The 25,732-nt window shown below is 41.9% G+C and overlaps 1 protein-coding gene across 4 annotated transcripts in view; it reads right to left on the bottom strand.

The window, feature by feature from the left end:
* Positions 1-25,732, bottom strand: part of LOC123517055 (mucin-17-like) — a 116,484-nt gene that overhangs the window by 12,238 nt on the left and 78,514 nt on the right. For 2 of the 4 annotated variants that reach the window (XM_045276881.1, XM_045276883.1), the window contains exons 4-10: positions 12,031-12,285; positions 11,663-11,775; positions 11,402-11,540; positions 10,041-10,138; positions 9,631-9,831; positions 5,205-5,348; positions 870-4,333 (exon numbers count right to left, since the gene is read on the bottom strand). In XM_045276881.1, coding sequence (XP_045132816.1) covers positions 870-4,333; positions 5,205-5,348; positions 9,631-9,831; positions 10,041-10,138; positions 11,402-11,540; positions 11,663-11,775; positions 12,031-12,285 — 4,414 coding nt within the window. The remainder of the gene's footprint in view (positions 1-869; positions 4,334-5,204; positions 5,349-9,630; positions 9,832-10,040; positions 10,139-11,401; positions 11,541-11,662; positions 11,776-12,030; positions 12,286-25,732) is intronic. The other 2 variants (XM_045276884.1, XM_045276882.1) reach the window with 2 other exon arrangements.

The raw sequence follows: 25,732 nt of genomic DNA on the forward strand, positions 1-25,732 counted from the left end.
AGGATTTCTTTTTAATTTTAGTACTGTACTATTTGGTTTTGAAATTTCACTTAATCCTTCTCTGAAATGGGAAATCACACATAGTTGACTGACCCTGGAGCTGTTAAATGATATGTTGTGACTAGTTTTGTGTTAGATTGTATTGTCATTTTAAAAGGTGCCCTGTCATCACCAGATTTCAGTGTCATTTGTAGGTGATTCTACTTTCTTTACCATGCCAACAATGCGAGGTTTTGTGTCATTTAATTTATTTCTTGGAGTGAGACCACTATGAGCCACTTTAATTTCATCCTCAGTCTTATTTTCTTTGCTTTTGACTTCCCGTGGGGTTTTTAGTTCTTGCAGCAGTGCTGGATTGACCATGACTTGAGCTCCATAAAATCTCCGCTGACCTAAATTAGGATTAGTGACTTGACCTGGACTAACAGGACGCTTCACTGCCAAGCTCTTGCTCTGACCCATAAAGTTCTTCCTTGATAGGTAGTGGAAAGGTTTACCAGTGTTACCTCTAGGACCATAAACTGTAGTGTTGTTAACAAGTGGTAAATTACTATCTCTAAAATCATCCACACTACTCAAACCTTCAACACGACGAAATAAATTGTTGGTTGCTTCAGCAAGAGGAGTTGTAGCTAATTTGTAGCTATTATTTCTTTGAAAAGGGCTGTTGTTCCCCATCCGAACATTTTTTAAAGGACTTGTTTCCATATTTCTCCTCTGCAGTGCTAATTTATCCTGATTAGTGTGTGGCAAAGTAAAAGGCTGATGGGTGGCCAAGCGGGCATGGGCCAAAGCTAAGAGCACACGGTCAGTAGAAGGATCTAGGTCACTAGCTACGAGAGATGCCTGTGCACTAGCAAATTGTGTACCTGGATCAGTGCGTAGGTGTTGGTGAGTGAAGGCCTCAGTGCTGTGGACACCTCGATGAGGACTGGAGGTGATGGGGCCCTGTACAGGGGTGGGTGCACGAGAAGTGGTGTCTCCAGGGGTGTATCCCTGTGAGTTTTGTGAGCGCTGACCACTTTTACTACTAGACTGACTGCCCTGAGAGGTTTGTGCAGCTGCTACCATCTGCTGTGGAGTTGCTCCTGATGAGACCTGTCCCTGAACATGCACATAGGCCCCTGCCCGTTGACTTCTTGGAGACATGGGTGCTCCTTGAGAGGCCATGATGACACTTCCAGAGGTCACTCCTGGCTGAGAAAGTGGCTGGGCTTGGGACTGTGATGCAGGAGCAATGTGATGACGTGCTTGCTGGAGCTCTTGATGAGTTTGATATATTGGCTGTTGCAGCAGAATTTGTTGTTGCTGCAGTTGCATTTGAGCTTCATCTTTTGTTTGATATAGATAATGTTGCTGCAAGTGTTGTTGTTGTAATTGTTGTTGTTGCAACTGTTGCAATTGTTGCTTTTGCAGCTGTTGTTGTTGGAGTTGCTGTAGTTGCTGCTGCTGTATAACTCTTTGAGCCTCTTGACGTGTTTGATAAATCTGTTGCTGCTGCTGTTGTAAAAGTTGCATTTGTGCCTCTTGTCGTGCTTGTAGAATTTGTTGTTGCTGTTGCTTGAGTTGCTGTTGCTGTGTTGTTCCATATATACTGTTGGAACTTCCAGACACACTTGAGATTTGCTTATCAGAAACTAGTAGTTCATCTTCACCCTTTGCATTCACAGCACTTTGCTTCTGATTGCTTGGTGACTGAGGTTGTTGTGTTGTTTGTTGTAGTCTCTGCTGTGGAAGAGACTGAGGTGTGCGTATCAAGGAGGCCTGCATCGGCACAGGGGATGGAGCAGGAGCTGTGCTAAGGGGGTCAGATTTAGGCTGCATCTTGACAGACATGTGAGGTGATGCAGTTTGTTTGGATGAGAGTAAAACAGATTGTGGTGATGCAGTGGACAACATTTGAGAGGATGTAGGCATTTGTGTTGAGAGTGACTGTGATGACTGTACTGGGTGAGGCTGTGTTGCTTGTATTGGATGAGGATGTGATGACACTGGATGTGGCTGTGAAAGTATTGGGTGAGGTTGTGTTGAAGCTATGTGGGGTTGGGAAGGGAGTGATGACTGATGCTGTAGTGGTGGGTGTTGAGCTTGTGGTGCCTGGTGAGTCTGTGGTGGCAGTACTGTTTGAGATTGTGCTGGAAGAACTGAGTGAGGTTGTCCTGGAAGAACTGGATGAGGTTGTGATGGGAGTGTAGGATGTAGTTGTGGTGAAGGAGCTGCATGAGACTGAGATGTAAGGGGTAGAGAAGACTGTGATGTAAGAGTAGGATGAGATTGCAATGAGGGTACAGGATGAGGCTGTGACAAAGGAACTGGATGAGATGCTGCAGGAAGCACTGAATGAGGTTGTGTTGAAAATGGTAGATGAGACTGTTGTGGTGATGATGAGTGGAGTTTGGAAAGCAATGTTGTTTGCTGGTGAGGAGAAGGAGCTGAACCTGCTGAAGATAATGATGTAGGTTGTGAAGTACCTGGAGGTTTATGCGTAGTTGGAGTAGTTGTCACTGATGAAGAATGTGTGCTTTGAGATGCCACAGGAAGAAACTGTTTGGAGTGAGAAACTCCTGCTGGTCCAGGAGGTGCATGTGTTGCTGAATGTGGAAGGGGCTGCTGGGGTCTCTGTGCCATTGGATGAGGCAATGTTGACGTTTCAGCATTGACAGTGGAGGTAGGAGGAGGTGGCAGTGGAGTGTGCTGTATACTGCTTGATGCTCCAGATACTGAAGGTTTGATGTGTGCTGTACTAGGAACAGTTGAGCTGACAGTACCTCCTCCCACAGCCTGAGTTTGTGTAGCATTTGTAACCTGTGGCTTTATGTATGGTCCTGGTTCAAAGGATGAGTGACCCTTGCGACGTGGGAGACTGTCTGATGAATAGACCACCTTTCCATCAGAGTTCAGGGTTACTCTGGCACCAGCTTTTGCAGGATTAGCTTTCCTCCTCTCTAGGGAGTTGGTTGGAGTGATTACAACATTTTGCTTCACACTGGATGGCACAGCACTGAAGGGGTGAGCAGTTGTGGTTGTGGGTGGTGGCAGTTCTTTATAGGATATGAGTTCAGAACTATATATCTGTCCTTTTTCAACCTGAGCTTTTTGTTTTTCTTCTTTTGATGTTGATTGCCTCTGTAATTCAGTATTTTGAGAATCATCACTTTCTTGTGATAATCTTTTCTCTCTTTCAGCTTGTTTGACCAATGATGGTCGTATCAAAACAGGTTGGTCGGGATCGGGCCGAGAAGGGGCAGACACTGCTGCAGTGTGCATGATGCCTTTGAGGTGGGCATTGATATCACCATCTTTGCCCCGGGGTATGACGGTAAGTGTTGGAGTGTAACCATGGGATACCACAGGAACTTTTCCTCCAGAGTCTTTCTCAGAAGTACTATCATCTACTGCACTCTTCCCACCACTAATAGCACCAACACTTCTTGCACCACCACTTTTTGCACCACTGTTCTGGAATGACAGCATTTTGGCAGTAACACCATGAGATTGCCCTTGACTGACAAGGGAACCCAGAAGTCCCTGAGGAGGTGCCTGTTGCCCTGGATTGTCAATTTGTGACCCTGAACTTTCCCTGGATAGGGGAACACTTCCAGACCTAACACTCTCGTCATCACTCTGTGGAGGCGTTATAACACACATTGATGGTATCCGACTGGAATTGATTGTAGTTTTCACTCGTAGAATCTCTTGCCTGTCTGCCTCGAGATCCGATTCAGAACACTCCATCTCTGGAGAAGGCAAGCTAGGCTGGCGTGGACTTGTTGGTTCAGTGGGAGAACTAGATGTTTCACGACCACTGTCACCATCACGGGAACTTTTGCTGTCGCCATCCTGACTGCTAGTCTTGTCTGGCAGTTCAGCTGCCACATCTTCACGTGAAGATGTAGATCCATTTACATGAATCACAGTTATTACACTTTCTCTGTTTTCTTGTTTTCTTTCCAAAGAGCTCACCCTCTGAGGTGGCTTTGGTGGAGTCTTTTTCTCTGGGTTCCTCATAACTACAGTTCCAATGCTGGCAGAGCTGTTTGTAGTGCCGGTACTTCCTTTCCCAAAAAGTTCGTATTCACTCTCAGCTAGCTTGTTTCCCTCATAACTGACGGAACGGATACCACTGTCTATATGGAAGGAAGTGTAGTAACCTTCAGTGTCACATGAGTAAGCTGAGCCAGTGTCATCATCTAAGAAAGGGATGTCCTGGATATCTTGAGTTGGGGTTAAAGTGCCGTCACTGGTGTGGGAGGAAGTTGAGGGCAGATCATCCGTTGTTCTGGAGTTTGTTCGCAGGTTACTTGATGGAGATGATGATCGAACATGCAGAGACCTGAAAATAGAATAACTATAAGGAATTTGCAAAATCAATTTAACAAAAAAAATTATGAAGCATTTTGAGGCCTTGTGTAATATCAGACATATCAGAACAAATAAACTCATATATACAGAAAATCTGTTTGTTGAGATATATTTATTTCTTAAAAGGGTAGTGAAGGATTACTTTACTAGTTTTTTTTTACCCTTTTAAGAAATAAATCTTAAGAAATAAATCATAACAGACCTCAGTCATTATTTAAAAAATGGATACATAATACTAAAGTAGTGTCCAAAACTATCCCTGATAATGCAAAATGCCAGGTGACCTAAACAAGACAGGAACTTTAAACTCAGATCCTCCAGGCACCAAAGGGAAGCAGGATGACCGTTATGTAGATGCTGTGACACTGACTGTACTAATTACTTATGAGTAGTTCAGGTGTGTCCTTTGTATCCTGAGCTGCACCCACATCTATTTTGATCCAAGCCTTCTATCTATTGGCAAATACTTTTTACTAATGTTAGGATTTGAATTAATTCATTCAAATCCTATCTTTCAGAGTTTTGCTTTTTAAATCTGATGCAAGGTTCAGGATGTGAATGAAAATAGGGAAATTGAATATCATTAGGGTTTGAGTTTGTGAGTTTGAACATGCATATACTTTTACGCAATAATTATAGCAAAAGCATTGAACATGCATCTACTTTTATGCAATAATTATAGCAAAGGCAAAGTGAGTTATCTGAATTGCTGATGTCACTATGAATCAGTATATCTATATTCACCAGCTTATCTACATATATTATGCTTTAGAATTTTAAAGTTTTCAAAGCAACCCTTGTTTGAAAGTATTCAGAACTGTACTAATAATGTGCTCTCTTACTCAGAAGGGATTGAGTCTTGTTCATATGAGGATGTAGGTGATGCCAGTGGCCGATGCTGGTCAGACTCAACAGAGGTTCGGGTGCTGGAAGAAGCTGACCAATTACCAGAAGAGGAGCGAGTGCATTCGTCTTTTGTTCCTTCTCTGTTGGAATACAACCCGTTCTCATTAGACAATTTCACAGAATACAATAAGCAATAGATTAGCTAAAACTATGCTGATATATATATATATATATATATATATATATATATATATATATATATATATATATATATATATATATATATATATATGATTCAAATACACAAGTGAATTTCAGAAACTATGTTAGTGAAATATGAAGCCAGCCAAATAAAACTTGACTTATTGACTGATGTATCGTGAAACTATTCATATCCTAAATGAAGAAACCCATTTCATATATATATATATATATATATATATATATATATATATATATATATATATATATATATATATATATATATATATATATATATATATATATATATATATATATATATATATATATATATATGGAAAATTGTAAAAAATTTTGGAAAATTGTAAAAAAATTGACAACACCAAAAATATCAAGCAAAGAATGACATGCCCACAGTTTCTGATGTACCTAAAGAATGTCACATTGTAGCTCATATCCACTGGAACAAGCCTATGAAAGACACAAAGTATGCAAGTCTTGTGTCATGCACATAAGAGTGAGGTACATATGAATATGTTATGTAGCTATAAAACCACATATTCCACAATTTTTTAAACTCATCTTTCTGTTCTTAAACCAAAAAGGGATTATTTTTTTCACAATAATTCAAATTATGCACACATTTTTATCTTTCACAATGTTTACTTTACATTTACCAACTTATATGTCCAGTTGAAGCTCTAACCTAACTTTGTGAAAAGCTATAAAGTTTTTGCTATTACAATGTGCATTCACAACTGCCATGCATATATCAAATAATACATCTCAGCATGCATAACTAACCAGGGCTTCATTCCACCTACTGCCCTTGAAAATCTCTTCAATTCACAGGGCATGATACCTCCATGGAGATTGCAATTTACCAGTGCAGCCTTGAGAGGCATCATTAGATGAACAAAGCCAACACATGCAAACATGCATGGAGCCTTTAAAAAATCATCATCCATCAATTATTTTGTATTGCTTGCTTTGTGAGCTGGTGACACACTGACATTGTAATACCATGTTAAATTGCTGCTGCACTGGAATAAAGTCTGCATTATGTGTAGACACCAGCAGTTGATTCCTTGCCAATTCTGCCCATATAATTTCTCAGTTGCAACACTTGGTAAATCCACACCAGGTGAAGGCTTGATTGGTTTACACACACACACACACACACACACACACACACACACACACACACACACACACACACACACACACACACACACGGCCCGGTAGCTCAGTGGTTAGAGCGCTGGCTTCACACGCCAGATGACCGGGGTTCGATTCCCCGGCCGGGTGGAGATATTTGGGTGTGTCTCCTTTCACGTGTAGCCCCTTGTTCATCTAGCAGTGAGTAGGTACGGGATGTAAATCGAGGAGTTGTGACCTTGTTGTCCCGGTGTGTGGTGTGTGCCTGGTCTCAGACCTATCCCAAAATCGGAAATAATGAGCTCTGAGCTCGTTCCGTAGGGTAACGTCTGGCTGTCTCGTCAGAGACTGCAGCAGATCAAACAGTGAATTACACACACACACACACACGTTCGTTTGCGGATGATGCGAAACTGTGCAGAGTCATAAAGCAAAAAGAGGACTGTGAAATACTGCAAGAAGACCTAAATAAGATCTGGGAATGGAGTAAAAAGTGGGAGATGGAATTCAATGTGGACAAAAGCCATGTCATGGAAAGAGTGAAAGACGACCAGTGGGAATCTATAAGATGGGAGATGGAGTAGAACTGGAGAAAGTAAAAAAGGAAAAGGATTTGGGAGTGACGATGGAAGAAAATAATCAACCAGCAAGCCATATTGATAGAATTTTCAGAGAGACATATAATTTGCTAAGGAATATTGGAATAGCATTTCACTACATGGACAAAGAAATGATGAAGAAACTGATAAGTACTATAATAAGACCCAGATTGGAATATGCAGGAGTAGTGTGGACCCCTCACAAAAAGAAACACATAAGGAAGCTGGAGAGACTACAAAAAATTGCTACAAGAATGGTCCCAGAACTTGAAGGGATGACATATGAGGAGAGACTAAAGGCTATGGATCTACCAACATTGGAACAGAGAAGGGAGAGAGGGGATCTCATACAAGTTTATAAATTGATCAACGGAACAGACCAAGTGGACAATGAGTATCTGATCCTGAGAGAAGAATATGCCAATCGAAGCACAAGAAGAAGAGGAAGGGAAGATGTCTAAGAGATATTAAAAAAAGTATAGTTTCCCGCAAAGATGTTGAGACGTGGAACAGTTTGAATGAAGAAGTACTGTCTGCAACGAGTGTACACAGTTTTAAAGAAAGATTGGATAAGTGTAGATATAGAGACGGGGCCACACGAGCATAAAGCCCAAGCCCTGTAAAACTACAACTAGGTAAATACACACACACTGGTCTCAGGCCTATCCGAAGATCGGAAATAATGAGCTCTAAGCTCGTTCCGTAGGGTAATGTCTGGCTGTCTCGTCAGAGACTGCAGCAGATCAAACAGTGAATCACACACACACACAGGGTGGTGGTGGAAAGGGAGCTAACATGATGACACTCTGATCATGGGGTGGTTGGACAGGGAATGGAGGGGAAGGTCAAGTCAAGAGTGTGGAGCCTAAAGGCTTAGTTTCTGAGGAGGCTGAACCAATCAAAGGAAAACTTGAGGCCTTCATTTGATGTTGGGCTACTGCTACTGAGAAATTATAAGGAGTCAAGTGCTGCCATCTGTACATAATGCAGACCTTAATAGTTTCATTGTGAGGAGCTAAGATAAGTTAGTCATCCTAGAAACTAACAGAATATAATGAAAGGCAAGAGAATAAATGCCATTTTCTGCTTCAGGATGCATTGTGGCTTTTTTTTTTCTCATTCTCCCTATAAATATAATTAAATAATTCAAAGTGGTTTTTATGAACTTTTCCAAGTGGCATGGTGTAAGTTTTCCTTTTCTGCTCCTACATGCTCTAATCATATTCTTTCTCCCATTTGGCTCATGTAATCTACAACTTCCCATTCTACTTGGGACCATCCTCTTTAGTCAACTAGACATGTATTTTTTATCATCATATTTTCCGTTTTATGTAGCCGAAGCACTACACTTAACTTCTTTAACCACTCACACTACATTTCCCGCATCTTTACACAACATAAGTACATATGTTTTAGAAATTTTGAATTCAGTATCCATTCTTTGTACACCAAAGGCAAAAAAAAAAAAAATAAATAAATAAATAAATAAATAAAAAAAAAATAAAATAAAATAAATAAATAAAAAATAAATTAAAAAATAAAAATATCCAATTGTTTGGCATTATCATTTCATCCCTTATTTTAATTTTTACTAGACATATCACAACCTAAGAGATCAAAGTTTCTCTATATTACTCTTCCTCTCATTTCACCCTCCACATTTCCATACCACAAACCCTTTCAGCTAAATATTATTTGTAATTTGGTTCTCCTAAAGAAATTTTAATCCAGCAAAGGGTGATGGAAAAACTGCACACACAAAATTTTGGTGATGCATAATTGTTTGAGGAGGTGTCTGGCAATAGTGTGTGGCATGATAAGAGGAAAGGGGATAAAAAAATTGCTACAGAAAAGTGATGTAATTTTGTAATGGCCCCTCTTCTTTTTCAAAAAGCACAACATTCATGCCAAACAGGATTCTGGTAATAAGTTGTGGGCATATATATATATATATATATATATATATATATATATATATATATATATATATATATATATATATATATATATATATATATATATATATATATATAATGTAATGCAGAATGTTAATATTCATGACTGAAATAGCAAGATACTTGCTACCATGAGGCACAACACAATCACATATTCAATAACATACCAGTATAACTCTTCCATAATGAAGGAACTTCAGTTAATGTGAAGACACTTAAATCAGCTTTTCTTTAATGCTGACAAATTTTATGTAATTTCAACCTTGTGCTCCCACATGTGTTAACTCATGTGTACGGGTGTTGGGCCATGCCCCAGAGATAGCTTAGACTCTGGGGATTTGTTGAGGTGCACTGAGTGAAAGCAAGGAAGGGAACATTACCACTCACTATAATAAACAAATTACAGAGATCTATGTGTGCAATGCTACAGTTCTAAAATGATTTCCTCTAAGATAAAGAACTATGTAGTGATATTTTCAACCATTCACAAGCATTCAGTGGAACTATACCTCAGCTTTACAGCTATGTTCATAGCTGGCGAATGTGTCAAAATGGGAAGGTGTGACCTCTGCCTCTCTGCAGTAGTGTCACGTTTGGAGTTCTTAACTAGCTCGGAGATGTGGGGTGCCAGGGCCTGCCAGGACCCAACTACTGGGGCAGGGTTACCTCCTGAAGACCCAGCTCCTTCCTTATCTGTTAACTCATTTTCTCTGCAGAATCAATCAAATTCAAGGCTTAATGCTTAGATATAAAAGAATTCTACTTCTACCCAAGGAAATCACTGAAGATGTGGGATATTACTTATAGATTACTCTACATACTCTATTAAAGCATCTAACATAAGGAGTACATTAAGTATGTTCTGCAAAGATGTAAATAAACTGATAAAATAACTAACACTAGGAGACTGCAATCTTACCTAAAAGTGTTCTCCCTGGCCATGCGCCGAGACACCGTGTGAGCATTGCGAGGTAGTGCTGGAACACACACCTCAATACCCAGAGAAAGAGGATGATTCTGTGGGATTATGGAAAAAAAAAAAAAAAAAAAAAAAAAAAAAACATTTTACTCTCTGAAGTTTGATGGAAAATAAGTACAACTGAGAGAGAGAGAGAGAGAGAGAGAGAGAGAGAGAGAGAGAGAGAGAGAGAGAGAGAGAGAGAGAGAGAGAGAGAGAGAGAGAGAGAGAGAGAGAGAGAGAGAGAGAGAGAGAGAGAGAGAGAGATAAGTGAAAAAGAGACAAATATATACTATTAAAATATTACATCTACAGCTACACAGAATGAGGTTACTGCCCTTAGCCCTTACACTTTTACTTGTAAACTTTCTTCATTTATATCATTCACAGTAGAGCTGCCAATCTCTTACACTGTCAATTCTCATCATCAATAACACACATGGTGTCTTACAAACAATTATGGTGATAATTTTTTTTTTTTCATATAATTGTATAGTTTACATACCAAAACAATATTATCCAGAGCTGTCTTCACTTAGCACTACAGTCATTGGGGTTCTAAAATTGAGAATTCATCACCAACTTGTTGCCTTTCATCATCTCTCCACTGGTTCCTAAGTTCTGGTGGTAAAACTTTCTTCTGGTCCTCCAAATACTAACTTGTTCTGTCTTTCCTTTCTTTATTGCCTTTTTTGACAGACATTTCCAAAATAATATCTTAGCTATTGCGCGTGCACTCACACACTACCCAAAGATCGGTCTATGAGCTCTGAGCTCGTTCCGTAATGGGGAAGACTGGCTGGGTGACCAGCAGACGACCGTGCTGAATTACACACACCACAAAGAAAAACCAAGACTTAAATGACTTTAATATGCAAAAGGATTTTAGGAAATTAATAACAATTCAAAGGACAGCTACAAAAATGGTGCCAGAGATGAAGGACATTACCTATGAAGAAAGACTGAAGGAAATGAGACTTTGAAAGATAGATGGGAGAAAGATCTAATAATGATGTATATAATAGTAAACTATATGGAAAATATACACAGACAAGACCTGGTATCACTAACAAAAGATGGAAATAGATAGACAAAAGGACACTCCCAAGAAAAGAATGAAGAGTCAATGTTTAAGGAACATTAAAAGTTTATTTTTCACATAGAACGTTGAATATCTGGACTGCTTAAGTGAAAAGATTGTAACAGTAGATAGTGTGCATATATTTGAGGAAAAGTTGGATAAAAGTAGATGTAGATAAGCAATAAATCTTTCCATTACTCAAAAGTAATCATGGTACATCCACACTGCCAAACTGACATACCTCTCGCTCTGAGCTGGTCTTGGTGGTATTTGATGTGGTGTCGAGGGTTTCTGTGGTGTCAAAGGAGCGATCAGTGAAGGAGACACCCCCACGAGAGCTGGGCGACCCGGACCGTGGGGAGGACCTGCCACGCCCAGACCTAAACACAATGTAACATTAACATTAATAATGATGTAGAACAAGTTGATACCATAATATGCTAGAATTTGTCTATAATATTCATCTTTACATCTGACAACTTAATTTGCCACAAACACTTACGATGTGGAGGCTGCCTCTCTGTCTGCTAGAGCTATCTGAACATCTCGTGTATCGGCAATAGTGTTCCTTCTCTTAACACGCTTCCTCCGATGTTTTCCTTTGTAATATTCAAACTGAAAGAGAACATGCTTAAATCAGTTCTATTTAAAGATCACATAGGAAAACTTCTACTGACACCATACCACATTATGCCTTTAATCTACTAGTAACCAGTTTCTTTGCAAACTGCTAGTCTGTTATCATATGATGGCAAAAGTGGGTTCAGAGACTGAGCAAGACTTTTCATCAGAATATAGTAACAGAGTTGGTGGTAGACAGCATTTCATATTGATAGTAGTACGTATAAAGCACTGAGTTAGGAAACTCACGTGGACTAGTGACTGCCGGAACTTTTCAAGTCGCTTGAAGCCAGAGCCAGAGACATCAATAGGCACCAGCTCAGGAGGGTATTTCAGAGAAAGGGCAAGAACACGTTGTTCAGGAGAGGGCAGCTTGTGGGCAGCTGGTTCCTTCTGTGGGGGGCATACCTTGACCGGCACTGAAGGAGACACCGGGGACAGGCACACCTCTGTCAGGGTCTCATCGTCAGAACACCATTCCCGAAGAGCAACAAAGCTGGCCGGCTGCAAATCATAAAGTTAATCTAGATGTATAATCCAATAAATACAAGACATTAACCTAAAGTATGAGTATGTTAGAAACAGATAACTTGCTTTAAAGAACAAACCAATTGCCATAATTATGATGGCAGAGATCGTCATTGATTTATCTTGCCAGTCCAATCACAGTTTCATTAGAAAGGTATTTGATGTATTCAACAGTAGTATCATGTAATTCACGAGCCCTTGAGGTCACTTCAGTGCCACAAAATACAGATTATACACAGTAATATATAATTTGTATGTTCACAGTTTCCAGGATCATAAACCAATTAATTTTACTTTGTCTAAGAATAATTGCCATTTGTGAATTGTACCTAACTGGAAGAAGCAACACTTTTTTCACGATGGAGTATATATCAGAATCAAGGTACTGAAGAATAGGAAGAACCACCACATCACAACACTGGTCATGCTGCACAAGGACGCATTATTCCATATATCACTATAACCTACCGGAGGAGTGTCCTCAGCAGGGGCAGGCTGCTAAAGAGAGGGAAACCAACGGGTTACTCTTGCCAACTTGGGTCAGTCCTCTCACTATGTCAATCATATACTGTACATACTTACAATGTTACAAAAACCATCTCATTTCATATAAAATACCGATTGATGGAAGTTTTCTTATTCTTTAACACTCACGAGTGCAGTGAATAGTACTTGTATAAGAACACAGAAGTAATGGGAAAAATATATTGTCATCTATAACTTCTTCAATGGTATCTTTTTTACACAAAATTATGCAATAACAAATGCAACAAGGTTATCTGTATTACAGAATATGCTTTAGTATTCCAAAAGTAATACAAATATACATGTAATGACCTTCCAATTGTATTAAAGACAGTACCTTATATTTGAATTGTTAATTTATTTGGATACAAGTATATACATGTGGGCAGACACTGAGATGATAAGGATGAAGGGTAAGCAGGGGTGTGGGAGATGTGTGGTTTTTATGAAGAGTTCAAAACTCATCTGTGTGCATCTGAATCACTGTATATTACCATACAATCTGGATGCTTATGTGGAAGGATCAATCAGGATGCATTCTGTTATTATCTCTTGTATCTCTACACTGTCAGATTTCCTGTACTTGTCTAAGCTTTTCATTCTTAGTTTACTGAACTGTCATCCTGTAATGAATGCTCCAATGGAGTGTTTGCAGCAGAGACATCAAGAAACAGAGCTTTCCTCACCGAAGTATATCAGTGTGGTGATCAACTTATTGGTGAAACCGAGTGCCAAGCCAATCCATATACGTTTCTAAGGAAAATCTGGATGAAGTTGATAAGGAGATAGGACAGGATGAGCATAGTACAGGTGCGGGCAAACTATGTCCTGCCAAAGGAATTCATGCGGCCCTCCCTCCAAATGTTTGTAAATTTGAAAGAGAAAGATACCAAGCAATGCCAAGTAATACTGAGAACATTTTGTTTTCTCCCACAGGTGTGTGTATGCATGGAAAAGTAGCTTTTTCTTTAAAATCCTTTCATTTTGTCTTTTAAATATTAATATTTTGAATTAATATTTAATGCAGCCCTATAAAATTGTGACTTTTTTTTTCTAATGTGGCCCTTGCACTGGAAAGTTTGCTCACCCCTGGCCTAGTGTGATTCTTTTCCTTTATTTCATAACTAATTGAATAGAACTAGATAAACACACAAACACACACACACACACACATAGTTTTAAAGAAAAATTGGATAAATGTAGATATGGAGACGGGGTCACACGAGCATAAAGCCCAGGCCCTGTAAAACTACAACTAGGTAAATACACACACACACACACACACACACACACACACACACACACACATTAACAAGAAAATAATGTTTTTCAAACTTTCCAATAATATAACCAGGAAATTTAATAATATTTAATTTGAAAAATATTGTTTTCTCTAGTGTTAAAAGCCAGTCCCTGTATTACTGTGTTGATCGCTGCTCAACTCTGGCATAAATGTGAATTCTCTCGCCTGGCATAAACATGACAATGTGGCAAGTGGTAGGAAAGACTGTGTGTGTGTGTGTGTGTGTGTGTGTGTGTGTGTGTGTGTGTACTATTAATCTTTTCCATACTGCCATCAAACATTACTCTATTTAATGTGAGAAAAATATAAAATAAAAGCAGCACATAACTTTCAACAGTTGTTCATTCCTCTCTCAAATGAATACAACAAATAAAGTGGCACTGGAATTGTATAATATGGAAGTGATACTATTTTCCAAACCAAGTCAAGAAGCTGCGATCCACAGGTCCAGCAGTAAGCTACACATGAACAAAGCAAGAGAAGACATCAGGCAGTGCAGCAGCAGCAGTGCCTATGTCTGAGTCAGCGGTGGTAAGTCATTGCATGGGTGTGGTTGTCCCTTCCCCTGTATTGCATATGGTGACTGGGTACACAAAGGATACAATACTGTAATGGATAGTGGAAGTTATGAAACTGATAGTGTGCGCAATGGAAAATTAAAAATAAAGTCATGAGCAGGAATCAAGTGACGCTAGAAATAAAATTCTTTCCTTGAATTGACAACCTCCACAAATGAAGGTGAAGCAGAAGTGTAACCCACAACTGGTTACAAACCTGGGCCACAACTGGTAACAAAAGATAAGACAAATGAGTCTTGACATCAAATGTGGATGTTGATTCCCCTTAGATTCTACGTACTGAGGTGATCACGTCTTTAGTAATAACATTGCTAATCTGAACAAACTACTCGTACAAGGATACTCTGAGGATTGTGAGATGGATCTCTAAGAGATATCGTAACAATTACAAAGCTGAAAAATTTTAATGAACCAATGCACACTCACTCTCCGCTTCAGAGTGGTGGTGTTGGTGGTAGTGGTGGTGGTTCAATGATGATAATTGATGGTAGGAGTGGCGGCGGTGGCGACGATGGCCGTTGTAGGGGTGTCAATGATAATAATAATAATAATGCTACCACTGATGCTGCCTCTGCTAATGATTAAAATAAATGGTGGTGGTGGTGGTGGTGGTAGGGAGGAGGAGGAGGAGGAGGATGGTCCTGAACAGTGAGTGATGGCTGTGGTGACATCATGGCACGGCATGTGTGAAGGGAATGGCTGCATGGGTTTCTCACGGGCATTCTGATTACACATCTATTCCAGAATAACAAATAATTTCCTTACATTTATTGTTAAGGGCAAATTTCTGGCAAAATGTTTTCTCACACTGATAATATACCGCTAAACAAAGGTCGCTAATCAAATCTTTATCTTCGTTAAATTTATTCACGTGGAGGGCGGTGATAGCTTAACGGCTGCATGTCTATTTGTTACAAGTTAAACCACTCTAATTCCACCAAGGTTGTCACCAACGTCTCGCCTGATGGGTCACCAAGGCGTCTCCAAGATTAACTGTCCAGCCTTAACGAATCACGCCATTACACTCAATTCAAGACAGTGTACATACATTATGTATCACCAATCCCGGACACCTGCTAACCCTGGTATCCATTCTACAAACAAACGGAGACCGCCACCTCTGAGGACATTTTTATTTTATTATTATTTTTTTTTCTTGGCCAGTTTCCCTCTTACACACACACACACACACACACACACACACACACACACACACACACACACACACACACACACACATATATATATATATATATATATATATATATATATATATATATATATATATATATATATATATATATATACATATATATACACACACACACACACACACACACACACACACTAAATGAATACATACATACATACACACACACACACACACACACACACACACACACACACACACACACATATATATATATATATATATATATATATATATATATATATATATATATATATATATATATATATATATATATATATATATATATATATATATATATATATATATATATATATATATATATATATATATATATATATATATATATATATATATATATATATATATATATATATATATATATCTCTCTCTCTCTCTCTCTCTCTCTCTCTATATCGCTCTCTCTCTCTCTCCTCTCTCTCTCTCTCTCTCTCTCTCTCTCTCTCTCTCTCTCTCTCTCTCTCTCTCTCTCCTTGCACACACTAAATTAATATATACATATATATATACACACACACACACACACACACACACACACACACACATATATATATATATATATATATATATATATATATATATATATATATATATATATATATATATATATATATAAAGCACTGTAACTCCTATTATACGTTGTAATGCTGGACAGATACTACAAAGGGCCATTTTGAATATTTTCCATGGAAAATAGCTTAATGTTGCCATGGTAACGGCCTCTTCCTCCGCCGGTGATGGATGGTGGTGGAAAGCATCGTGACATCGTGCGCGGTCTGGGAGGGACATTCATCTCGGCGTAAAGTATCAGTAGGTACAAAAATATCAGTCATGCTTATTGGAGAACACGTTGCTTTCAGTCATGACTCCGGGAATGGTCGCTTCACAATGTACAGTGCGGCAGTGACTATCGCGACAGAACGCCTTCAAGAAATTGATACGTAATACACTGATTTTAATTTAGCATCAAAGATTGTCTCGAAATGGCAAATAATTGAAAATGCTTGAACAAAAAAAATGTCACTACCTCGCATGAATCTGTTAATCCTGACACTGCGAGAACAAGTAGCAAACAGCGAGCGGATGAATAAACAAAATGACTGACGTTCCTTACATGTGAAAAATACCACATGCTGCCGACCTACCTTCTCAGAAACCTATTGATCAGGGACATCGATACCTCCAGTCAAACCCAAATAATCCATGATATTCAGAGGTCTGTAGTACTCCCCTGCACTAGCTCGTTTAATGATAATCCTTGAAGTGTCAGCCACAACAATCCCCAGCGGCCCACACCCTCCCTCCCTCCCCACACCAAGCCTGCAGCGTAAACAAGCCACACATGGCCGTCATCTGAGCCGCACTTCATTGCCCTGGCCCAGTCACCACACTAGTTGTACTGCGCCACGATGTTATTACTGCTCGATAAGTATCTATAATTTCAGAGGGAGGCTCGAGATTTCAGCAGGTCGGAAGCGCTACGTACTCTGCAAAAGCACCGACACAACCACGACAAAGCTGTGGGAATGAGCTGAGGTGACACACGTGGTAACAAAGGCAGACCCAACTTGCTTCTCTTCCTGCTTGATGTAAATGTGTGTGTGTGTGTGTGTGTGTGTGTGTGTGTGTGTGTGTGTGTGTGTGTGTGTTCGTCAACGACTGAATATTGAAGAGGTACACTTACGATTCGTGGTTAAATACAAAGTAATAAGCACTCTCGTTGGGAAAAGATCTGGTGTTCACTGTCCATTAGTTCGTTCTCACCTCCAAAGATTCATAGAACAATTTGTAACATTATTCAAAATTTTGTGCAGGAATAATTATTGCAGTAGTGACTGGTGAGTGCAGGAATAGTTGTTCGTCGACGTCTTTTATAATTGGTGTTAGTGATTTTTCTGTGTGCTTGTCTTCCGGAAGGCTTGGAGGACATTGGTTCTGTGAGTAAGTGTAACACCACGTCCTGTATATTGGGTGGCATGGAAGTGTCGCGTATGACGAACGACTTGCCGCGGAAGGGGAAACAGCTCACGTAAGTCACGGCTGCCAGAGAACAGTAGTGGACGTTGGGTTAATATGTTCTGTTCATCAACACACCCACCATAAAACTGTGGGCAGAGGTCTCTCATTCTCTCATTACCTTGAGACACAGGGAACCACCACCTCCTGACACACGAGATTATAACATGACTCACTGCCGCAACACATGGGATTCACTGAGTCACTGGATGGCGACAAGCAGCACTGCGAGGGTTAGCATATCAGGGGCTGAGAGTTGATGATAGGGCACGGCGGGGCAGCCACCGCAGCAACAGCCTCGCTACACAGTTGAGGTGGGGGCGGCATGGTGGGTGGCACCTGCCCGTTCACGTCACCAGTATCCGTTCCGCCTCCTTTCCAGTGTTCCAGGGTATGAACAGCAAATCCAGAACTGGATTGGGACTTCCTCCGCGCTGCCTTCACCCTCAAAACAGCCCATGTCCCAGCGTCGAACGCTAGGAGAGCTGACAGCGGTGGTTGGGAGGCAGGCAGGCAGGCAGGCGGAGCAGCGGGACGGGCAGGCGAGTGGGGAGGGACGAGGCGTTGGAAACTGCGCGTGTCGACCGGCGCCGCTACTCGCCTCCTCCTCCGGCCCCAGGACAGTCCTCAGACAGATCAATACCACGCTGCTAACACCACCACCACCACCATCACCGCTACCCGCCACCACCATTACTATAACTACAACCATTATCGAGTCATCAACCGCTACTTATTTTTAACACCAACGTCATAATGAGGATTAAGTGATTTCGATCATCACATGATTCCCATTGTGAAAAAGTAATCACAACATGACCATCACAGCAACATGAATTTGAATTATTATAACATACACTTACACGTGGTGGTCACTATTGATCATTATTTTTACCAACAACTACCCAAGAGCATACTACAAAATACCAAGACAAAACACGCCGCCACCAACCCCGTCACTCCTGTCTCCATCAGCGGCGATCAAACCAAACCTCATTCAAGGAAGTAACCCGATATTTGGCTCCTTCCTACTAAACTCTTGCCAAAATATATATATAAAAAAAAAAAAAAAAAAAAAACGAAAACTTTAAAGATTTAACCTCTGGTCCTTTTAAGAGGTCGTTAGCAGTCCTTGTTACGCTGCAATACTGTCATGACACGACCATGATGGAATGAAACACCAACACCAGGCCTCGCTTTAACCTCACACACCACAGCGAGACGCCCTTAATACCAGCAGCCTATAAGCCGTTATGAGCCAAAGCCATTAGTGTTACTGATTGCACACACACACACACACACACACACACACACACACACACACACACACACACACACACACACACTTTAATTAATCGAAGATGATAGCAGCGGCATGGCATGATCACAACAGGTTACAAAACAGCACTACTTATTCTGTATTGTCGATGCGGTAGTAGATAAGAAGAGTCCCATATTGGTAAACATTTCGCCACAGACACACAACCAAAGACGTATCATACAGATCTAAACACATGTGCTCTATACTCTACCACTATCATCTAGGAGTATAACATGACCTAATACGCCACTCTGATCTAAACTAACCCTGTAATATTTCTTGGTGAGTAATGATTTTTAACACAGCTCACTTTCAATACCTCAAAGCCAAATGTTCCGGCCCTTGAGCCATTTCCACCACCTTTGCCTGTAGGTTAGGTTGCGTCTGACAGGCAAATCTACATCTAATTTATGCTAAACTGATCCACACATCGAAAGGGGCGTGTATAGCTTGGCGTGGGGGCGATGGGATATTTGAGATTCTCCCTCTTACATGTTTTTTTTTTTGTTGCAGAATAAATATGGAAACGCCTCGTGGTACTGATGGGGTTAAACTGTGGGTGCGTGAAATGCATCCACGTTCATTTCCTTCCTTCCTTCTTTTGTTACCCCGTCAGCAGTGAAATGTTCCCATCCCGTCCTGAGGTATAATAAGGATGCAGTCAGGCTGGATCTAGTGTAAAATAACCGTGGTATTCTTATTAAACACTTACATTTACCACCACAGTCTGATCCTTGCATTACCGTTTACCATCTCTTGCAACATTACGATCTTAGATAGGAGTTATTTGAGTGCCATTTACTAAAGATCAACATTTTCTCTCTCTCTCTCTCTCTCTCTATCCAGTTTATTATACCGATAGAAAAAAATCCTGCCACTTTCCCCCTCCCACGCCATCGTTTGTTAGGTTCCTCACTGTACTTTCTCAGCGATGATGGTTCGGGATGGCTCGGGTTCAGTCTATCCTGATGATGTCAGCAACCACGCCCCCTCAACTTCACATTTCATCCCTGAACTAAGGCAGTGGTGTCTATCCAGGAGATAAATGATGGATCCTAACCTCGTGACTACGTAAACCCATCACTGATGTAACTCCGTGTGACTTTCCGTAAGTAAACCCGATTTCTTCGAACCTTACAACGGAGCAACGCCATGCTTCACTTCCATCATATTCAAAGTTTTCTTCTTTTCTTCCAAGTTTTCTGATGAGGTGAGGTCTCACAGAATCTAATGTTAAAAGGAAAAGCGTGCAAAAAAAAAAAAAAAAAAAAAAAAAACAGTAGTCACAGTACCTTACTTGAACATTATGACCACATCAAAAGTTTACCAAAAAAATTATAAGGTTAAATTTAAAGTGTCCACAGATTCGTTAAGTATATGAGGACTAACCTGTTCAGTGTTTCACTTAATACGTATATCACAATTTTCCTTGGTCGTTATTTATCACTTCGTGTACACGCATCGAGTGGCGTATAAAGTGCAAAGGACACATGACCAACACTACCAAGACCTGTGTGTGGTGAGCCAGGGGCAGGGAGGGTGAATGCATAACTTCTTGGTATTGATGGAAATACAAGGTAAGTTATACTCCAGCACTTTCCCTGCAAATGATGTCTAAGTAATGACCTCACTGACCGACACACACACACACACACACACACCCGGTAGCTCAGTGGTTAGAGCGCTGGCTTCACAAGCCAGAGGACCGGGGTTCGATTCTCCGGCCGGGTGGAGATATTTGGGTGTGTCTCCTTTCACGTGTAGCCCCTGTTCACCTAACAGTGAGTAGGTACGGGATGTAAATCGAGGAGTTGTGACCTTGTTGTCCCGGTGTGTGGTGTGTGCCTGGTCTCAGGCCTATCCGAAGATCGGAAATAATGAGCTCTGAGCTCGCTCCGTAGGGTAACGTCTGGTTGTCTCGTCAGAGACTGCAGCAGATCAAACAGTGAAACAGTGAAACACACAACTCATACGATAAATGTTACTAATTCACATATACCTATCTTTGTTTTTACTTCATCATTGTTATCCATTTGTTATACGAGTCCAACCTTAGCTCCTCTCCCCAACCTGACCACCATTCAAGTGTCACGTGGTGTCACCGAGCTGTTGGTGTGAGGTTTGCTACAGAAGCTTCACCTTTTCACTTGATACCCGAGAGAAAATTGTCCTCCTACCTGGCGATACGGCGATACTTCTGGAGCCTGTCCATCTATCTCCTTTAAGGCAGCCTCTCTAGTTATGGCACCAGCCTTTAATTGTTCTACTTCTTCCCATTCCCTATACTAACTTTAAAACTTCCACTCTACCAAAACTCCCAAGTGCATATTTCAATCTTGAACTCCTTCAATACTAGGGCATATTTTCATTACGAGATTTGTGTATCATTAGACCATTTTATTGACATTAGGAAGAGTCTATCAAAGTCAGAAGATTAATGACCAGTCTTCGCTATTTTAATCCCTTCAATACTGGGACACATTTTCACCTCGAGATAGGTGTACGATTAGACCATTTTATTGACATTAGGAAGAGTCTAAGGAGGTCAGAAGATTAATGGCCACAGTCTTCACTATTCTAAACCCCGACATAAAGTTTCTGAAGCTGTATAAAATCACCAAATAGTAAACAGAATGAATATGGAAACGCGCCATGGTACTGAAGAGGTTAATTATGAAAAATAAGAAGAAATCAAATCAAGCGAGGAGAAAACGAGAATAGAAGTTTGGTTTTCGTTGGGAGAAAGTCACAGAAAACGTATAATTTGTGAGTTTTAATCTGCCACGGTCCCTCCCTGACTCCTAACCTAGCTGGGCCTACCTGGAGATTACAAGAGGCCTAGGAGATAATGTTTTGTTTGGTCCCTGAGGTAATTACAGCAAACAGCAGACGTGGTGAATGGTCCTAGTGAAAAGGTAAAGGTGGATGGAATATGGCACCAGGTTAACACACACACACACACACACACACACACACACACACACACACACACACACACACACACTCTCTCTCTCTCTCTCTCTGAAATATGTGTCTTTAGCATCTCATTTTCACCGTTTCATCCACCTCCTCTTTCTCTCCTTTCGCCTCCGCACATCAAAGACTCCTCCAGCCCCAGGGAGAGTGAGACTACCACTTCTTGGCCTCATTACTCGCCCACCTGACCTCCTCCCACACGCACCTCCTCCACTCATACGCCTGAATACTCTTGAACAAAATTCTTTCATTCATACAATCCACCTCGTTTTTCCGATACCCGCTCGAGGCAATCCTGTTATGAGCCCGCGTAGTGCAGTTCACCTTCCCAGACACACACACACACACACACACACACACACACACACACACACACACACACACAGCAGGGCGAGGCGCGGCTTGTGTTGGGGGACAAGTTTTTGCAGCGTGAGAGATGTTATTCCTTTTGCCCAGCAGGAGTGTGTGCCTCACGCTTCGGTTCTGGGCCTCGCTTTCCACCAGTACGGTAGCAACACGCCAGGCTAATAATACGACTCCCATAACAGGGGGGAGGGGGGCATCCTACCGCTGGCAACCTCGGCGGTAGGAGAAGAGGGGAGAGGGGTGGAGAAGGGGTGGGAGAGGATGGAGGAAGGCTTTAACAGTGGAATGGAAGGAGGGCGGAACCTAAAAATTGTCAATATTTGGGGAATACTTGGCCATTATTGCAGATACATTATCAAGACGACGAGACCATGGCCGCCACTCTCCCATAGCCACGTATAGGCGCCACCATCCCGCAATCTACCCTCAGAAAAAAAGTCTATCCGTGCATCTCAAGAGCCCTTTTAACCCGCCTACTTTCGCTATTATGGGCCAAAGACAAGCTGGGTCCCACCGCAGAGCACACACATACACACACACACACACACATGCAGCCTCCGCCACCCGCCCTCCTTAGTCGCGCCCACTCTCCACCACTACCACCACTGCCCACACTTCTGAGAGAGGCTCGGTCTGTCCCATTTAAAGCACTATTGATTCTCGACTTATTTTGGTGTATACTTCCGGGTGGAGGATGGCCGGGATGAAAAGAAAAGTGGGCTGTGGTGAGTGGATCTGAGTGGGCTGCGTGAGGAGTGGTGATGAGGCAGGGGGCGGTCATGGCGGGAAGGTTGGTGGTGAGGGACACTGTCTGGGAGGTGGTGGTGCACGGGTGGCGGGGGAGTGGTGGTGATGAGGGGCACTGCTGAGGAACGGTGATGAGAAATGGTGACGGGACAGTGAGGGGAGGAAAAACAAAGGGGAAAAAAATCCTACGTATTTACAAAAGTGGTGTTATTACTTTACTGATAATCAAACACACACACACACACACACACACACACACACACACACACACACACACACACACACACACACACACACGCTCACTCACTCACTCACTCAGATATCTCTCTCTCTCTCTCTCACACAAGATTAATGGCCACAGTCTTCCCTATTTCAATTCCCCAAATAAGTTCCTGAAGCTGTATAGAATCACCAAATAGTAAGCAGAATGAATATGGAAATGCGTCATGGCACTGAAGAGGTTAACAATGTGTCATACCGAACAAAAACCTTCCACGGGCCTGAAGCAATGTTTGTCTAATTGCCGACCACCTGCAGGGGCCCGGCTCGTGTGGCGTGTGTAGCCGCGTGACACAACACTCGATGGAAGACTGGAACGAGGGAGACTTGGCAGCAGGAGAGGGGCGGGCATGTAAATCAGAGGAAACAACCCAGTGACGTGTGAAGTGGCCACTACTCAACGCAAACCTGATGCATTGCCACACCGACGCCTCTGCAATCACGATACTGAGCTCAAGAGTGTATGTATGTGTACGAGAGAGAGAGAGAGAGAGAGAGAGAGAGAGAGAGAGAGAGAGAGAGAGAGAGAGAGAAACAACGTCCATCGTCTCTTGGGGTACAAAGTTGGGAGGGGCGGGCTCTCCCTCTCCCTATTCCTACTGTTCGAAGTTTTCCTCCCTTCCTCCCGCCCCCTCTGGCTCGTGTGGGGGTTGGGTAGAGGGAGGGAAGGAAAGAGTTTTCAGATGCTGCTAGACCCGAGAGTGAGAGGTTCTGGGAAGACGAGGGAAGGGGAAACAGACCTTGATGAGGGGAAACTCGCTGGCTCCACGGACGGCTTGGGGAGAGGGGAGGGACTGAGGGATGGTGCGTGGCTTGATGGGTGGTGTCTGGGGAGAGGGAAGGAAAGGAAGGAAGGAAAGAAAGATATAAGGAAGAAGGAACTACGGTGGCGAGGAGAGCAGCCAGCAACCGGTATATTTATGAAGACACACAAGTATAGTAAGTCTGGAGAAACACTCTTGTAGGAAGGGGAGAACAAATGAAGGCGGAGGGAGAGGCGGCCTAACGAATGTTGTAAAGGGTGGAGAGGAAAGAAGGAAAGCCTCGCGTGATGGACGACAACTTGGGAACCAGAGGTGGAGGTGAAGGTGGACGCGGAGCAGCAGCACATGGGTCGTGTTTGGGAAGGAAAGGAGGGCCAGAGGGGAAGTGCCAGCCACGTCAAGGCGTTTCAAGGCCGAGGTGGTGGTGGTGGTGGTGGTGGTGACGGAGGGAATGTAAACATGACGAGTTGTGATGAACCAAGCTACAGTGACTCCTGACTCCTGACTCCTGACTCGACACGAACACACCTACGATGCTGCTGTGGTGAAATTGCTGGTGCAAATATGACCTATTCTGCACAGGAGTAAAATGAAAAAAAAAATAAATAAATAAATAAAAAAATAAATAAATAAATAAAACAAATAAATAAATAAATAAATAAAAATAATAAATAAGTAAAAGTGTAGGAAAGGCAGAGAATTAGATGAACAAACAAGGAAAAAAAAAAAAAAAAAACTATCACCACCAGCATCACGTCCTCTCTCTCTCTCTCCCTATGTTTTCTTCCTGTCTCCTGCGGTGGTGTGAAGTGGTAGAGGACAGTCGCACACAGTGACAGCTCAGACAATCTTGCCTGGGTTGCAAATGTTATTACAGGAAGCCAAGCACTTGCCAGACAATCTCGAGGGTGAAGGCAACAAGCCATTTCTTGCGGCGGGGACACAAGAGCCGCGGCGAGAGGCGGCGCACCACCACCACCATCACCACCACGAGCAAGGAGAGCCACAGAGGGTGAAATTGAGGGAGTAAGTTGCAAACCACACGTACTAAAGCCGAGGTCTTTCGCGCCTTGTCTCCACCTTCCCCACCACCCTCCTCCACCACTGGGAGGTCTAGACAGCGTGGCGCCCGCTCACCTGGGCCCTCCCCTTTCCCTCTCCCATCACCCCTACCCCTACCCTCACCTGTCTTTGCACCTATCACAAAATTACTAATATTTACTTTTCATTCATAGTTTTGCAGAATTCACTCTTACTTCGTGGGAAAATTAGTGGGCAGCGACTCATTGTGGTAAGAGTGCAGCGGGAAGCAGTGAA

This window comes from Portunus trituberculatus, chromosome 41, assembly GCF_017591435.1.
Source record: "Portunus trituberculatus isolate SZX2019 chromosome 41, ASM1759143v1, whole genome shotgun sequence".
Taxonomy (NCBI): Eukaryota; Metazoa; Arthropoda; class Malacostraca; order Decapoda; family Portunidae; genus Portunus; species Portunus trituberculatus.